The sequence below is a fragment of the Rhinolophus sinicus genome, linkage group LG09 (genome assembly GCF_036562045.2).
Source record: "Rhinolophus sinicus isolate RSC01 linkage group LG09, ASM3656204v1, whole genome shotgun sequence".
Classification (NCBI taxonomy): Eukaryota; Metazoa; Chordata; class Mammalia; order Chiroptera; family Rhinolophidae; genus Rhinolophus; species Rhinolophus sinicus.
The window spans coordinates 66,022,776-66,042,052 of NC_133758.1; the positions used below are offsets into that span (position 1 = coordinate 66,022,776).

The window sequence follows — 19,277 nt, forward strand, 5'->3', positions numbered from 1 at the left end:
CATTTCCCAGCAATTAATCCCCTTTCCAGGTTCTTAGTGCACCCCCCCTTCTCATTTCTTCAGCAGCTCTCTGATGCTTTTAAACAAAAGATGGCACTTTGTATTTTATTAAGCTTTTATAGTTGTTCTTGGAAAGCTACCATTCTATCCTAATAAAAAATGGAAATTCACATTTCCGTGATCCACCATTGCTCAGGTTCCTCTAGTGGGGCCTTGGAGCTAAACACTAAGCCAGAGTAAGAGAAGAGAGGAGAGGAGAGGCTAGGCGAGGTGAGGCGAGGTGAGAGAAAAAATTTAGAACAGTAGTATTTCAGATTTGATTTATCCTAAAAAATGAGTGATGCATTGGGAAGTTACTTGATTTACTGAAGGTTTCACAGCAAAAGTATAGCTGCCACTCAGCTATTCCCTTAAGCCTTAAACCTGGGCTCTTGACCAGATAAGATGCTTCTGTGTATAGAACCTAGGGAGTCTTTCATAAACTCAGCATAGAACCCTAGAGTTTAAGCTCTTGCCTCTGATCAACAATATGAAGTTGAACGCTTAGAAACTTGAAGTTTCAGTTTTGTTTAAACTAATTAATTGTAATGATCAGCTTTTGCCTTCTACTGTAGTTTTATTTATTAACATTTGTTCGTATTTCACTATGAGCTACCCTTGTATCCCATGTGCAATGTACAGAAGGTGTTTTTTTTCTTTTAGTAACAAGTTTAGTTTCCAGTCATTACTACATATGAAGCAGTTTCATCTTCTTAACTTGAGGATTTAGACAAAATATTGTACAATTTATAATGCTAATCTTTTGTAAATTTGTGTTAAGCAAATTATATTTTCTTTAATTGTTAAGCATTGCACCTTTTAAAGGAAATGCTTGGATAGAGGTTAATTTTTTACCTAGATATAAGGACAGATATATTCTAGATATTAACATTACTATGTCAAGCACTAATGTATCATTTAAGATTACAGAGAAAGTAATAAACACTGGTACCTTGATTGCATATGATGGTTAACATGTTTGTTAAAAACAATAAAAAATTTTCACTTTTGATTTGACAAAAGCAACAAAATATCTTTTCTCAATATAGGAAAAAATTATTCCATATTTATTGCGATTGAGACAAATTAAAGATGAAACTCTTCAGGCTGCAGTTAGAGAAATTTTGGCTTTAATTGGCTATGTGGATCCAGTGAAAGGAAGAGGAATTCGAATTCTCACAATTGATGGTGGAGGAACAAGGTAAGGCTAGAAATAACGATTTTTAATGACTGTACCTCTGATTAAGCCATAGGAGGTATTTTTTAAATTAATTTGGTGTAATTTCAAAATTTTGAAATAAAACATGAAATAGTTTTCCATAATTTACTTCTTTATCAATCTAAGAGCTTCTTTAATATGTATCTGAATTTACTTTTATTTTAATTTGACCTAGTATTTATATTTTAGTTTGGTCTTTTCAGATCTTTTTAGTTGTTTAAAACAGTTTATCAACCAAGATTCTCTTAAAATCTTGGCAATATTTTATAATGTTAGCTTTCTTTTACTGTATTACCCATATGTATCAGTCAACGAGTCATTTAGTAAAGTGATGGTTTTAAAAGGACTCTGTATCAATAACTTCCTGACTTCCTGTGTCTTCACTTGCAGATGTCAGTTCTTATGCTATAAGAAATAGTAAATGCATTCTTAGCCCAGAAGGAGCTAGTTTTGCCGTCAAGCCCCATTTTTACTACTGGCAATCCATCCATGCTTCTTATTCTTAGTTTTTCTAGTTCCTTCCTACTTGTTGGTTAAATTCTTTGTCATAGTTTTATGGACCTTTTACTCCAAATTTACCTCTCCAACTTCACTGTTGGTATATCTGCTTTGCCAGTCAGCTCTTCTGTATGTTAAAATACTACCCTTATACTTTTGTTAAATTCTGTAGTCCTTTAAATTTTGATACCAATATGAAGGAGTGAGTGATGAGAGAAGGAGTCTATTTAATAATCTAGGCGGGGACAGTAAAACACTAACTTTGGATGGTAGCAAGCTGGAAGCAAGAGGAAGGAACAGTATGCAAAAAAATTGTGAAGAAAAAAGAGGACTGGATGTAATAAAAACAGGTCGAGACCACTCTAAGTGTCCCTCCTGTAGATGAGTAGGACAGAATTGCATAGATAGGGGAGGAGGTGTTTGGTATTGAGCAGGAGTTCTGTTTTGCACATGTTGAGTATAAAGTTTTACACTCCATTTCGAAGTGCTCACTTGGCAATTGAAGATGGAATTGACTAAGAGAAAAGTCTTAGAAGATCGTTTATTTCTTAGGGAAGTGAAATAATCCAAGAAAGTGAACGTCATTCATGTAATAAAGTGGTAATGAACTGGAGAGAATCATTCTAATTCATAGAATTGGTTCCAAGTGATGAGAAGTAGGGAAAGTGGCAGTTAAGTGAGTAAGGAATTTTCACTGAGGAATAGGAAGAAGCCAAGTCCTCCCTGCCCCTAAGTTCAGGGGAGTTGGGAGGGATGGTGTCATTCATTGAGTCAGCTGGAGTGCCTACCATGTCCTAAATACTGATTTAGGTCAGTAAACAAAACAGACAAAAATCCAAGTTTTCATGGTGCTAGTATTCTAGAGGAAGAAAGAGGAAACAAATAGGAAAAAAACAAAAAATTGAGTAGCAGTGGCTGCTATGAAGAAAATAAAAGCAAAGGGATAGAAAGTAACAGTGCTATTTTAAAGAGCGATCATGACTGACTGCTTTTTGAAGAAGTAACATTTGAGTAGAGATCTGAAAGAAGAACATTAAAGGACATTCAAATGTCTATTTAGAGTGAGGGAGGTATGGTGAAAAGAGGTTTGTGACCTACAAGTATTTGACCTGAGAATGGTAGTTTTGATGGTCGTATAGGGAGGAAATTGAAGATGTTCGGGAAAACCTAGAGGTGGGTTAGGATGAAGGTAGGTTTACATCAGTGATTCTCCACTAGAGGAGACTTTGCCCCCTAGGAAACATTTGTGTCTGGAGACATTTTTGGTGGTTAGAACAGGGGACTGCCGCTGCATCTAGTGAGAAGACGACAGTCGCTGCTAAGTATCTACAGTGCATAGGATAGCCCAATACAAAAAGAACTATCCAGCCTGAAATGTCAGTAGTGCTGCTGTTGAGAAACGTTGGTTTAGGGGAATATGGGAAAGTAGCCAGAATGGGAAATTTGTGTTGAAAGGAGTAAGCTATGGGGGCTTATGAGAAAATCCATATCTTTTATTTCTTTTGTATAAGGTAGGCTGGTACAGTATAAGGCATATAAAATCAACCTGGCAAATATATTTATTTTTAAATTCATCCTGAGTTAATTTATAAATACAGCACTTTTAGTTTATTTCCTCATTATACAAGTAAAACGGGACAAAAAAGAAAAATATGAAGAAAAACAAAACAAATCATAGCTCACAATTCCAAAATTATGTTTAATGTTTTGATGTATTTCTTCTAATCTTTGTTTTTCTATGTGAATATATGTTCATGTTTTATTTTCTTTTTATAAGTAACGGAGGTCACATTGTTAAATATAGATTATCCAACATTTTCTTTAATTCTTCATGTCTTACCTTGAATTCATAATGTGTCTCTCTTATAAGCCATCTTATGTTCTCTTACCACTCTTCAAATCCACATTACTTCTTGTAATTAAAAAAAAACAACACACACACAACTGAGCATCTTTTGTTTTCTGCTTTCAACTTACAATATTTTCTGGTGACTTCCTGTTAGCAGTATCAAAGCACAATTTGGCACTCTAAATTTTGTTTTGTGGTATCTGACTGTCATTGTGTTTCAGAACTTCTCTGCCCCATACCTTGTATTGGGATTAGAATGTTTCATTATTTCTGTATATTCTCCCAGTATTAAGAGTCATCTGTGTCCTAGAGAGTATTATGCTAAGTGAAATAACTCAGATGAAGAAAGACAAGTACCATATGATTTCACTTACATGTGGAATCTAAAAAACAAAAAAATGAACAAACAAAACAAACTCAGATACAGAGAACAACCTGATGAAGACCAGATGGGCGAATGGTTGGGGGTTGGGTGAAGAAGTACAAATTGCCAGTTATAAAAATAGTCACAGGAATGTAAGGTACAGCATAGGGAATATAGTCGATAATATTGTAATCACTATGTATGGTGTCAGATGGGTACTAGACTTATCGGGTGATCACTTCATAAATTATCTGTACACCAGAAACTAGTATAATATTGTATATCAACTGTAATTGAAAAATTTTAAAACATTTAAAAGGAAAGAATTGTCCATGTGTTACACCCTGAATTCATCTTTCACATTCATCATGAAACTATTTGTGGCCTTTGACAAGGATCCAGAAATGAATAATACAGCATAAATTAATACATCCTTAATGCAGAGCATTGTCCTAAGGTTGTTGAGAGTTTTAAAAAATGAATAAAAGAAAGCTTAAAAATATGACAAGTGAAATACATAGAACAAAAACGTATAGAAGCATAGGTGACCAACTATGTTGGTAAGAGAAGAAACCAATATATGGCATCCCAAAACTGGTGATTGGAGGTTTTAAGTATTTTCCATGGTTGAGGTGTTTAAACAACAACAAAAAATCTTTCATTGGATGTCTTTGTAGTCTAAAGAGGTATTATTATAAATTTAAAAACATGCTGCTATAGCACAGATTTCATACCATTATTTAGATACTGGATTTTCAGAAGTGGTCTTTGAAACTTAAGAAACTTTTTTTTAAAAACTTTTATTAATTAAATGTGTTTTTCCAGGACCCATCAGCTCCAAGTCAAGTAGTTGTTTCAATCTAGTTGTGGAGCGCGCAGCTCACAGTGACCTATTTGGGGATCGAACCCACAACCTTGTTGTTAAGAGCACCGCGCTCTAACCAACTGAGCTAACCTGCTGCCCAGAACTTAAGTAACTTTTACAGATGCTAATTTATATTATTAACTTTCATGTTGGAATGTAAGCTAGAAAGGCAAAAAATGTAGGATTGTTTTATTCAATAACTTAACTTTTCTTGAAAGAAAAATTCTCATTTTACCTTTATCTTTTCTATAGGGGTTTGGTTGCTCTTCAGACACTGCGAAAATTAGTTGAACTTACTCAGAAGCCAGTTCATCAGCTCTTTGATTACATTTGTGGTGTAAGCACAGGTAATCATTATTTGTGGAAGTGGTCATAAGTGCATTATGAAAAAGAAGATTAAGCACTTACGTTCAAGAGCATGGTCATTCTCTGAAATGATGGATATTAATTTCATGTTTTGATAATGAATAATCCTTTGGTTCATTTAATGTACTTTTAAAAATATTGGGAATGTTAACATTCAGAAAATGGTTTTGTTTTTTAATTAGTTTTAGGTGTACAAAGCAACTTAATAGACATTTACACCCCTCACAAAATATAGAAAAAGTTTTTAAAGTGCTTTTCTAATACATTTTAAATAAGCCACAGTGACAAACACAAATTATGAATTAATTGCTTTCTGGTACAGTCACCTTAAGGAAAGTGATGAAATGGAAGGAACCTAGGTACTCAAATTGTACTTGAGCCAATAGACTATTAAAGATGGATAAGATTTTACTTTTTTTGTGAGATGTGTCCCTCTGTGAGGAAATTGCTTCTTCTGTCCTTTTTTTAAAAATCTGGTTGTTTGAAGTCAAAATTTAAATTGATAAATGTGAGAATCTATGTTTTTGAAAGGCTATTTTTAATATTGCTAGTTGATATACATTTAAAATTACAGTTTCATGTTTGTGTAGAAGAAATTGGCAACTTAGAATACGATTGTGATTGAATAATTTCTTAGTTTTCACTGACACTATCAGGTGATTATTTGTTTTGTTTTCTGTTTGTTTTGTTTTTCTGTTTCCTTACACCAGCTCTCTCACCACCCCCCGTGAAGTCTCTCAGGATACCCATAGCTATTACTTATCGCTTACTTCCCAAGTAACACTCAAGGAGTACCGTGTTTCCCCGAAAATAAGACCTAGATGGGCAATCAGCTCTAATGCGTCTTTTGGAGCAAAAATTAATGTAAGACCCAGTCTTATTTTGCTATAATATAAGACCGATTTAATATAATGTAATGTAATATAATACAATATTCCGGGTCTTATATTAATTTTTGCTCCAAAAGACGCATTAGAGTTGATTGTCTGGCTAGGTCTTATTTTCGGGGAAACACAGTATTAAGATTGCAAATCCTTGCTGTGTATTGTACTGTTTGACCTGATAATTTCTCACTTTCCATTAGTTTATCTTCATCAATTTTTACTTCTATTTCTTTTTCTCATTTTTTGAATTACAATAGTAGTTCTAAAGACTACTAGCAACAAAATCAAATGATTTCTCTGCATTGTATGTGTTAAGTATCACAAATATTCCCAAAGGGTAGGTCAGTTGATGTCAATTGTAAAAACTAAATGAGAGCCATTGCAGGGATGATTCAAAAGCATAAGGAATCAGTGATTCCTATGATGTTCTACTAATTCCTCAAGATGTTAGCAAATTTGGAAAATTTTGGTTAAAGGAAGTTAAACAGGTTTCATTACAGAGGGACTTCTGAGATCCTTTAGTATGTTACAAATGCATTGTGATTCTCAGGATATGAAAGTAATATGTATATATCCCAAATTGATTTAACTACGGAAACTTTTCTTAAAGAGGCATTTCCCAGTTCTTCTTTGGAGCTATTACCCTGACCATTTGTGTTGAATTTTAGAATGGTCCTAGCAATTCAAACATTTAAACATCTACAAGCTAACTACTTACTTTGGCACTGTTTTTAGTAGGTGGATGCTTAATAAAGAGAATTTTAAAGCACAGAAATTTATCCACGGAGTAGAATATCTTCTTATGTAATATGTACATTTGTGTATCACACTATATCTTTTCCATTGTGTCTTCTAGCTTATGTTTACCTTAACTTATAATAAATACACTGCTTATAATTTTCATTTCTTTTTACTTTCTATGTATTATAATATAGAAATTTTATTTCACTTATAATTTCTATAAATATGATAAATATATATTTAAACTAAAGTTAATGTCCTTACCAGTTCAGCAAGGTTCAGTTTTTTAATATCTGCTCATCTCTATAGTAGCTCTGCTTAAAAGGAAAGGAACTTAATTTTTTGGAAATTAATTTATTGTGTTAATTACAACTTTTCTAGAAGTTGAAAATAATGATTCCTGTTTTATGGTAATGCCATACAATGTATTTAAAAATATAATCTCTTTTATTAGAATAAGGCCAAGTATAATAAAATATATAAAATATTTAAAGTACATTATGATAGTGATTTCCTGTTTTTTTTCTGCAATCTCAAAGTAAGCAGTGATGCTATACAGGTTTTTGCCTCATCCCCTCCCTTTCCCCATCCTCCAAAGCTTTCTCCTCCTCTTTTCCTTGTTAATTCAGGGTTAGGCCAATTAGATACACTAGGTGGCAGTGTGTCCTGCCAGTTGCTGCTAGGCTATGTAATCAGCTATTTAAAAGGACATCCCAGAGACCTAATTTCTTTAATCACATTGGTTCCCAGGATGAACCTGAAGGAGTCATTATTTTAATGAATTTGGTAAGTTGTCAGATATACTGTATTCTGTGACTAAAACTAAGGAATTTATTAAGGTTAGAAAGGACACTACCTACCTACCACAGTACCTTATATGCTATTTAATGTAAAACAACATATTTTTATATATCTTTAAGTTATTATCATCATAATTGGTTAGCATTTATTTATCTTTACTGAGGCCTAGTAAAGCCCTTTACATGTGTTACCCCAGTATAAGGACCTTGTACATTTCAGTTGCTGTAATTACTTTATAGATGAAAAAATTGAGGCTCTGAGAGGTTAAGTAGTTTGTCCCAGGTGACACAGTTAGAAAGTATCAAAGCCAGAATTTTAACCTCCTCTATGGCTAAAGAGATTGTATAAGTACTGTAATGTCAACACTGGCAGAAACTAAGGATTCTTTCTTTCAGGTGCTATATTAGCATTCATGTTGGGATTGTTTCATATGCCCCTGGACGAATGTGAGGAACTTTATCGAAAATTAGGAACAGATGTGTTTTCACAAAATGTCATTGTTGGAACAGTCAAAATGAGTTGGAGCCATGCATTTTATGACAGTCAAACATGGGAAAATATTCTTAAGTAAGTTATAATTATCCTTTTTTTAAATGTCTTGATTATATAGATAATATGTGCATATTATAATTAGTAAAATGCCAAAAAATGTAAAGAAGAATATTAAATTTTCATCTTACTAATTATAGATAACTACTGTTAATATTTTGGTGAATCATATTCTAGTTACTATTTTCTTGGGTTCATATGTGTAAGATTAGCATGTAAAAGTTGCAATTGCCTTTTTAAAAATTGAGACCATGTTGTATATAGACCATGTTTGCATCCTGCTGTTTTCATTTAACATATTATTCTTCCTCAGACATAAACGTATTCTCCTAAAACATTAATTTCTAAACATTTTTTCAAGTTACTACAAAGCCATTGTACTCACTTTCCAAAAATAGAAACATAAAGTAGAAACTAAAAATCATCCACAATCTTATTCAGAGCTGTAGACCTCACAGTATATTTTTGTCTAGTTTTTTTTAGACTCCATATATTTTCGTATACTTTTTAGCAGAAAGTATATTGTACTTGTAACTTTTTATCCTTTCCCTTTTTTTCAACTTTATTAATATCTCGAGAAAATTTTAAAGACCACCACATTCCACAGTATAGTGGTATCACATTTTCTTAACCATATACATTTAGGACGGTTATTCCTAATTTTTTTTGTGATTGTGAACATGCTGTGGTTGGAAAATTTACATTTCTCCACACATTTCAGAATATATCCGTAGGACAGTTTACAAGAAGCGTAATTATTGGGCCAATGTTGATGTCTTTTAAAAATAATCATATCTTTATATGATTATATGAAATAGAGAACATGTAAAGAAAACAATGAAAATAATTTGTAACCCCACTAAGAAAAAAGCACTATTAACATAGGATGTACTTTTCTCTAGAATTTCTTACAGATAAATAAGTGTATGTGTGTAAGGTTGTGAGTGTGTGTGTGTGTTTATCCCCTTCACAGATTGGGATGATCATGCACATTTAGTTTTGTATCCTGCATTTTCACATAGTATTTTATCATGAATGATTTCCTATGTCATTAAATATCTTTGAGGCATATTTTAAAGGCTGTTCACTATCCTGTTTTATGAATGTACTATTTTTTATTTAACAAATTTCCTATGGGAAAAGGAGGCTAATTTAAATATTTTTACAGTTCAAAATGAAGTTTAAATAGGCATCATACATCTCTACTTAAATCTCTGTTTATATCTTTAAGGTGTATTTCTAGATTGAAAGTTTGGGTTAGAAAGTATACGTGTTTTAAAAATCATGAAGTGTGTGTGTGTATGTGTGTGTGTATCTGAATTGTTCTTCAAAATAGTTGTCCCAATTTACCCACTCACCAACAACAATTTGTATTTCCATTTCCGTGATACACACACACACACACACACACACACACACACACACACGTATGTATATATGTCAGCTTCAGAGATTTTTATAATAGTGTTCCCAGTTTCCATCACTTTGATTGTTGATGAGTTTGAACATTGGTTATGTTTCTTTATTGCATTTTTTTGTGCGAATTTCAAGGACATAATATTTTCTCATTTTCCTATCAAGGTATTCCTCACTATATTCTAAATATATTGACCATTTATTATATGTTAAAAATGTGTTTTTAGTTAATAATTTTTTAAATGTAGAGGAGTTTCAAATCTTTAGTCAAATCATTAATTTTAATTTTGCTTTCATGTTTAGAAAGTCTTTTCTATCTTGCAATCAGGTACATTTTTATATTATTTTCTAGTCCTAAGGTTTAATTATTTTAAATTCTTAAGTCATCTGAAATTTATTTTGATGTATATTGTAAGGGGATCAAACTTTATTTTTTACTGTTATTTTTTATCCCCCCATCGTTTTATTGAGAGAGGTTTTTTTTGGTGATAATGATTTTGTGTGATTTTAGGGACACTATTTTTAATTACAGCATCAGTAGAATCTAGGAATGTTGAGAATTTTTTCGTATTTTGACTTCTCTCTGAAATGAGCAATTAATGTTCCTGCTCTCTTTGAATTTATATTCATAACTTAATTCATTAAAGTATTTTGGTTCTGTTAATAATCTCAAAGTTGAAACAAAACGTAATGTGAACTTTGCTTAAAGTCTGAAAGCAGCATGTTCCCTGTAATTCAAGTGTCCCTGTACCTTTTACCAAGTACTTTTTCCTTTTTTTCACTGATTTGAAATACCACCATTATCACATTTAAAATTTTATGTACATTAAGAGTCTATGTCTAAGTTTTTGTTTTTTCTATTGATTTTTAAATTTTTTGTCTAAATTCTTTACATAATGTTTTTATATTGATTAGCAAGTCTTTTCTCCTTACTCTTTTTCAAAAATCTGTTCAGTATTTTCATCTAATGTCCAAAGTGAATCTTAGGTTACTCTTATTACATTAAAAAAAAAAATGTCCCACTGCTATTTTGATAGAAATGTAACAGTTATTTTGTTGAATAATAGTATCTTCCCAAATGAGCAGTCTTCCCATTCATTACTGTGTGTTGCTTATTTTGGGGTTTTCTCTTGTGTCTGTTAAAAAAATACTGTGTATGAATTCTCGTGAAATTGTAAAATCGTAATACTAGTAAGTTTTTAATGAAGATTTGAAAATTTACTGTAAGACCAGTCTCTCTGCTATGAAACGTTTTTTTCCTTTTGCTACTCATTAAAGTATCTTCAGGTATTTGCATGTTGCTATTTCACTGATAATCCTTCAAAGGCTTCTTTATTTCTAATCACAGCATTGATAAACTTTCTAAGTGTGGTCAGTTGTTTTTTCCTTTCCCTGCTTTTCCTGTATCCTTTGCTACAAAACGAACCACTCCAAAACTAAGTAGTTGAAAACAACAATTTAGTCTTATGATTCTGCATAACTGGGTGTTTCTTCTGTTCTTGTCTAAACTCACATACCTACTGTCAGCCGCAGCTCAGCTGAGATGACCTGGACAGCTGGTCTCTCTCTCCCCAAGGTCATTGTCATCCTGGACTTCATCCAATCATGGTGGTCTCAGAGTTCCAAGAGGGCAAGCCCCATTGCATAAGTTCTTATCTAGAAGCCTCAGTTTAATGGCATTTTTGCTGACATCCCATTGACCAAAACCATTTAAACCTGGAGTCTGTGCGGGGAGGGATTATATACAAGGATGTAGATATCAGAAAGTGTGACTCATTCGGAGCCTTTATTGGTATAATCTACCACACCTGCTCTCTGGCCTTTTTGTCTGGTTGTGGTTTTTGTTGTTGTTTCCCCATCGTTTTAGTGAGAGAATTTTTTTTCGGTGATAATGATTTTCTGTAATTTTAGGTACACTATTTTTAATTATAGCATCAGTAGAAGCTAGGAATGTTGAAAATTTTTTCGTATTTTGACTTCTCTCTGAAATGAGCAGTTAATATTCCTGCTCTCTTTGAATTTATATTCATAACTTAATTCATTAAAGCATTTTGGTTCTGTTAATAAACTCAAAGTTGAAACAAAATGTAATGTGAACTTTGCTTAAAGTCTGAAACCAGCATGTTCCCAAGACGTCTGTCCCAATTTTACAGTAAATGTCTATGAAAAGATAAAGTGAGAGACCCACAGAAGAATAAAATTGAATTGCTCTTCATACAGAAGAAACATGTAGATCAGATTGGGAAAGACAAAGATCTTGTCTGTTTTAGAAAGTATTTTACATTGATATTTTTTAAGGATTGTAAAGGGTAGATCACTTCCTAATTTGTGCATACTACCCTGATATGAATGCACTGACATTCTAGTTAAGAAACATAAGTATTGTTTGAAAAATATTGTCATTAGAAAAATGTTTTTTTCTTACTGAGGCATGTTGGTGAAAAAGTCTTTATGTTCAATACAGGGAAAAAACATAATTTTTAAGTTTGGAAAAAATCTGCACTGAAATAAATTCCCTTGTAATGGAATTTTAAAAATTGCTGCCCAAGGAAAATTTCTGTGATGTTGCAGTAATTCAAATGCCAACTCAGACGATTGAAAAAACATTTTTGGGGGGTGACATTCATTGGCTTTGTATTGCTAAAGCAAGTTTAAAGTAAATCTTCTGATCTGGTTTTTAGATTGCTCTGGAACTAGCCTACCCACACTTCTGCAGCCTTATCGCAGCACAGCTTTTATCCTATCAGTGGGATGCTGAAAACACCTTTTTTCTGCCTTCACCTTTACTGTGTATATATCTGTCCTGGCTTGGAATGTGTTCCCTTGACATCTTTTGGTCCTTCTCAAGCTATACCTCCATGCGTCTTTCCCACACACCACAACCTGTACTAATTGTCCCACCTCAGAACTGTAGACACTTGCAGTTTGAATCAGATTAATAACTATATATTGTTTCATGTGCATTTATTGGATTATAAGCCTCCTAGAGGAGATTCTGATACTTCTTTCTCCCTCATAGTGCTTTGACAAAGCCTTGAGCAAACAGTATGAGCAAAGTGTATGTTCCCTGGTGTTAAGAGATAAAATTGTTTTGATATAATTTATTTCTTCTCCTCTAATAAAGGGATAGAATGGGATCTTCACTAATGATTGAAACAGCAAGAAACCCCACGTGTCCTAAGGTAAGTTTAGAGTCTCATAAATATATCACCTAGATGGAATTGAAGGTCAGGTGAAAGCACTTATTCTGAAGGCCCTTTATTAAAGGAAAAATTTCTTAGGAACCTCTTTTAATAGATTATATTGATTCCTTATATATTGAGTCATCCTAAGACATAGGATGTGATCATTAGCTCTTTCTAATCCGGTAAAAGTACAAGAAAAATTTAAGAATATGAAAGAGTAAGACTGAAAACAAGGGAGAATTCTTTTATCGTAAGGGTTAATCGAATAATTGTGGCATTTCCTCCCCTAGATTTTTTAAAATAAATTTTATATGCTTCTTAGATATAAATGTACAAATAGAATCCAAATTTAAAAAATGTTACTGTTAATAGGATATGTCTCAGCGTGGCTTTTCTCTCTCTTACTTGAAACATAATGATCTGAGTATTGCTTCACTTCTGTGTTCTTTGATAATACTTGTTATTTGATGAACAAATCGGATTTCTGCTCCTAGGAATCCCATGAAGCTTCTGTTTATTCTTGGATAACAAACTGTAACCATTAAAAATCAAACGCAGCTCTCTCTCTTGCTCTTTCACTCTTGCCTATATACTTTCATTCATTCTTTAGCTATTAGTTATGCACCCCCTGTGCCAGTACTGTGCTACGAGGCACTTGGAATAGTTAGTGAGTAAATGTAGACATGGAGGGCAATACAGGCATTCATCAGATAATCACACAGTGAGATCGTTTCCCTGAAGTAAGTGCTGTGAGCACAAAAGCAGTTCTCTGAACGCATATATTTACAGGGACATGAGGAAGGCTATTCTAAGGAAATGAGATTTGAGATCTCAGTGTGAAGGCCGGTGAGTAGGAGTTTTCCTGGCAAAGGGAATGACCTGTGCAGGAGGAGTTCTGGAGAAATGCAGGAAGTGGAAGAGTTCCGGAAGACTAGAGCACATGGACCCAAGGGCAGCATGTGAAATGTGGCTGGAGTGGTAGGTGTATCAGACCGTGCAGTCCCTGAGAGGCCATGATACCGAGATGGGGACCATAGGGGACACTGCACACCTCATTTGTTCCCCTGTATCTTCAGAGTTTTTTGTTTGTTTGTTTGTTTTTAAATCACGGGAGTTGCCCGTTTTAAGTAAAAGGATAAAGTGGGTGTGGGGGAGCTTGACCTGCCTCAAAAAGTGACTCACTCATGGTAAATGGCACAGCCACCCATGTTTCTTTATTCAGCCTGTCTGTTTACCAGTTACTAGAAAGACCCTTCGGGTTGTAGTGTATGGCCTCCTTAGTGGCCTTAGACACCTGAGGCCACCCACAGTGGCCTTAGACTCACACTTGGGATATGGCCTTGGTTTATAAAATAGTTGTGCAAACAGGCCCCTTAGCACAGGAGCCTGACAACTTTGGCCTCTTCAGTAACCTTTCAGCTTCTGAGGATTATATTTGAAATCATTAATATAGCACATTTTACATACATTCAGCTGGCATCGATAAAATCTGAGAGCAGGGGGATCAATGTTAGGTTTTTAAAATAAATAAATAAAAATACCCAGAGGCCAGTTATTAACTGATCAGAAAATCTTGATAGTTTGTGTTGTCTTAGAGTTTCAGGTATTAAAGTCATAATGCTTTCAAAGAGCACAGAAACAAAGACTAATTTGTAAATTATATTATGAAAACAGTGTATTTATCTTCAAGTAGTTTTTATTCATTACTATTGCTGTTTCAGTTATTTATAAAGGTCTGCAAATTTGTGCATTCTTGAATGTCTTTTTAAATAGCTATCAAGTCAGGTAGTCAAACATACCTTTTATTATTGTTCTCTTACAATTTCTCAAAATTATCTCAATCTTTATATCTACTTCCCCATAAAGAAATACCTTTTTAAAAAGATTGGGTTCCCTTTGCTTAACATTATAGTTATGTTATAAATTTATCTTGATGGGTGGTATTATACATTGTTTATTCATATTACTAAATAATATTTAATTTACAGATCCCAAATACTGCTCTTTACAGTGGGTGTTGTTCACTTTTTAATTCACTAGGTAGCTGCAGTAAGTACCGTGGTAAACAGAGGGATAACACCAAAAGCTTTTGTGTTCAGAAACTATGGTCATTTTCCTGGAGTCAACTCTCACTATTTGGGAGGCTGCCAGTACAAAATGTGGCAGGCCATCAGAGCCTCCTCTGCTGCTCCAGGCTACTTCGCAGAGTACGCACTGGGAAGTGACCTTCACCAGGTAAGTGGACTGAGGGGCTCATCCTTTACAACTTTATGTGACTAAAAAGAATCGGCACTTAGTAAATGTCCCTGAACTCACAGAGGGATCAACCATGATTTACTTCTTCATGTCTTCATGTGGCAGAAGATGTGTGGTACAGGATATTTTTATTTGGTGTTTGTTTTCCTTAGATTAAATCTTCTGGCTAGAGAGCATAGTGTAGGAAAGATTTTTTGTATTTTATGTAATGTGATTTGTAGCCAATTATAATTTTATTGATGGAAAAATGAAGTACTATGTATGATTGGCTTTCCAAATATGATAAAAATTCAAAATGAAACACAGTCCCAGAAAATGCAAAACCCAATCTGACAGTTTTGGTGGTCATATTTTGAACGGGAGGGTATAATACGATAATAGTAAACACTTATTAAATTAGCTATGTGCCAGACACTTATATAGTCCTTTGCATGCATTATCCCATTTAGTCATGACTGCTTATGAGGTAGATAGATTTATTTCCATTTTACAAGTGAAACACTAGAATCTTAAGAAAGTTTGACTTTTAGGATCACAGCTATTAAGAGACAGAGATAGGATGTTAATCTGTAATTATACGGTTTTAACATTTCTGGCTAAGTGATAGAGAAAGTTGAATATTATTTCTGATAATTTATTTTTTTTCTGTTATATAGACTCATTTACTAATCATAAATTTTTCCTCTGTCAAGTTTTTCCACTATTTATAGAAATCTTAACTCATAATTTATACTAAGTGATAAAGTCAATAAAGCTTTTAAGCTGATACGTCCCAAATATAGGTATCTTATGTATGCTTAATTTTTTATATGCTATTCCACTTAAAAGCAATCTCATCTGATGGAGTCAATAGCTTTAACTTTCCTCACTAGTCACTGAAGTATGTGTGCTCCTTATTTCACATTCAGATATATGTTGAGAGAAAAACTAACATTTTGACAAGGTTTTTCAGGTGTTATTCAAAAGCTCATATATATATCTTATGTATAAAAACTGCATATCAACTATATAATTTTAATTTAAATGTGTAAATGTTATACTAAGAAACATTTTTATCAATTTTATTTTTTCCTATATTTTTATATAGTAGCTTAGATATATTTTAAAATGTTACAGTCAGCTATCCCATTTTATTTCTTTCTATCTTTCTAGAAGTAATGTCATAATCTTTGTTAAATTAAGAGATTAAAATAGGATTCCTTTTCTCTTTGGAGTCAGTTCCAGACTATTTATTTGTCAAGTCAGTCGTCGAATTATGTCCTTCTTGCCTTTCTCTTCTTTCTTCCACCTCCTTAGGACAGAAAGGACTAGCTGTAGTTTCTTTCTGACATTGATTTCAGGTCTTAGTGATCAAAGTAAAATTTTTATTTTAATATGTAGCTTGCTGTTTTTAACAACAATTTCTCCATATTCTTATAGTAGTCTCACCATGTCATAAATGGAGAAGTAACTTGGTATATTCAAAATATAATAGTTAAGCTTTATAACTTAAAAGTTTTAAATGGTAATCATGCTACAAAATTGCGGTTATGCCAAGTGTTAGTGAAAGTCTCATGATAAATTACTGCATTTCAGGACCATATGTTCCCCAACTTCAAAAGAAGTAATCTCATTTGTTTTTTTATTCTTTATCTAGGAAGTAGTTCTAAGTTTAATTCAGTCCTATAGAATACATATAACAAACCAAAGTAATTTAGTGGTTCTGTTTCCATTTCAGATAGACCAGTGATATTTCTTCTTATCCTTAGCCATCTTTATTTTGATGACCATAATCTTTGAATTTAGGCTGAGCTGCAGATTAAAATACCTCCTTATATAAATTTATATAAAGTATATAACTACATGTACAGAGACTATGCTTTCATGTAAATCAATAACTTGACTTCAGAAAGTTGAGCACATCAAATTTAATAAGAATATTCTGGGGCAGCTGGATGGCTCAGTTGGTTAGAACGCGAGCTCTGAACAACAGGGTTGCTGGTTCGATTCTCACATGGGCCAGTGAGCTGCACCCTCCAGAACTAGATTGAAGACATGGAGCTGCTGCTGAGCTGCCAGAGGAGTGGCCGGATGGCTCAGTTGGTTAGAGCGTGAGCTCTTAACAACAAGGTTGCCGGTTCAATTCCCGCATGGGATGGTGGGCTGCGCCCTCCTGCAACTAAAGATTGAAAACAGCAACGGGACTTGGAGCTGAGCTGCGCCCTCCACAACTAGATTGAAAGACTGTGACTTGGAGCTGAAGGGCCCTGGAGAAATACACTGTTCCCTAATATTCCCCAATTTAAAAAAACCCACAAGAATATTCTAATGGAATCTGTAATCTAAACACACCTTATTTAAGTAAATATTGTCCTTATTGCATATTCTCCTCCAATACTTGAGGAAGAAATGGGATGGCTTTCTCTTCAAAAGACAAAATTAGAATATTCTAAGGTGTGAATGATTTTGCTTGCTTAAAGAAAACATTCAAGCAAAGTTCCTTTCCAACCCTTCAGAAATTGCCAAGTTTAAAACTAAAATGTGGTAGTTATTAGACTCCTCTTATCTGATAAGTTCTTTGAATATTCAGTGATTTCCAGTCTCATGTTTAAAGCCCCTTTAACTGTCATGTCTGACCAATGTTTTAATGTAAGTTACTTCATATCCTTTTTGGAATGGGGTAGAATGTAAACTATAGATTAGTATTCTATTTGAACAGTTATTGACCGTACTGGTAAAATTAAGTGGTATTAGTAGGTATGTTTCGAAAGAGGGCTGTATGTGCAGAAGTGGCCCCCAAACACTGAAGGAGCTGAGAGACCAAAGAATGAGGCAGACAAGTCCAGCTTGTAGGTTAATGAGTTTAATAAGGAACTTACATACAGAAACACAGTCCTGGGTGGCCATAGGACAAAAGGGATCCCCATACCTTCCACCTACAGACAGTGTGCTTCGATCGCCTAAGCCATGAGAATACATGCGTGACCAAAGGGATAAGATGCCAGAAGGTTCTAGTGCCAGAGTGAGTGGAGAGATAGACAACATCAAGGGCTATTCACCCCGGAGAGAGCACTAGTGGAAATCCTGTGATCAGCCCATAGGTCTGTGTATATATTCCAGACCTCACCAGAGGGGAGGGGACAGGCTCAAGGATCCCGGTTCCCCTAGATGTCAAGATGGCAGCTTAGTTTTAGGATGCAGTCACATATGTTCCGCACAGGTAGATGGATTGATTTCATTTGCCTTTGACTAGGAAGAGAACAGATTACAGTATTAACAAGGTTTATTGCATGTGCTAGAAAATTATAAAATGGGAAGAATTATTTTTAAGTAGCTTCCAATATATTACTTTTCTCCCCCAGCCCAAGTAGCATCGTATTTGTCTTGAAATAGTGCTTTTTGCACAAAATCCTCTCTCACTGTCTCTCACATACGCACACACATCGCATCATAGTTGTTGTTTTTTGTGGTGGGTTTTTTTTTTGAGATATAATTGACATAAAATAACTGGACATATTTGATGTATACAATTTGATGAGTTTGGACATACACATATCCCTTCTCTCATCTTTTCCCACCTCTACCTCCAAAATGAAATCATTCATTTCCTGTCTTTGGAGAAAAAGCCTGATAAATTGGTTTGGACTAAAGGCTTTGATGACAGATTCTAATATATTATTTCTCTTGGGCCTTATTTACATTTTAGTAGGTTATGTTCAGAACTCAGAATACATTACCTAAAAATAATTAGGATATTTCACATAAATGTTCAGATAGCGAGGGTTTTTAGCAGAAAGCGCCTGCCTAGCACCTGCCAAATTGTGCCTGTGGTAGGCCACGATCACTCATGTTCATGCTGACTAGTCAGCAATGGAGGGAGTGCTTGCTCAGAGCCAGGCACCTTGTTGGCATGAGGAACATAAAGGTTCTTAGGAGTTGCTGGCTTGTTTGTTTTTTCTGGATTCCACCCTCAAATAGCTCAAACTAGAGGAATATAAACACAGTTACAGAATGAGATGATAAATTAAATCATAAAAATATGTACAAGGTTAAGAGCTGGTATAGATGTGATTTATTCTGTCAGGATTGGCTTTACAAAGACATTTCATCTGAGTTGAGGTATAGGAATGAATAGTTGATTAGGATAAAAACCAGATGAGGAGGGGAGAATGGGGAGTGGTTGTTTAATGGTTACAGACTTTCTCTTTGGGGGGGGAACATTTTGGAAATAGATAGTGGTAATGGTTGTAAAATATTCTTAACGCC

The 19,277-nt window shown here is 34.0% G+C and overlaps 1 protein-coding gene across 5 annotated transcripts in view; it reads left to right on the top strand.

The window, feature by feature from the left end:
• PNPLA8 (patatin like domain 8, phospholipase A2) overlaps positions 1–19,277 on the top strand; it is a 47,453-nt gene that overhangs the window by 11,359 nt on the left and 16,817 nt on the right. For all 5 annotated transcript variants that reach the window (XM_074340542.1, XM_019710238.2, XM_074340543.1 and 2 more), the window contains exons 4-8: positions 1,089–1,240; positions 5,087–5,181; positions 8,022–8,193; positions 12,716–12,773; positions 14,817–15,011. In XM_074340542.1, the coding sequence (XP_074196643.1) occupies positions 1,089–1,240; positions 5,087–5,181; positions 8,022–8,193; positions 12,716–12,773; positions 14,817–15,011 (672 nt within the window). The remainder of the gene's footprint in view (positions 1–1,088; positions 1,241–5,086; positions 5,182–8,021; positions 8,194–12,715; positions 12,774–14,816; positions 15,012–19,277) is intronic.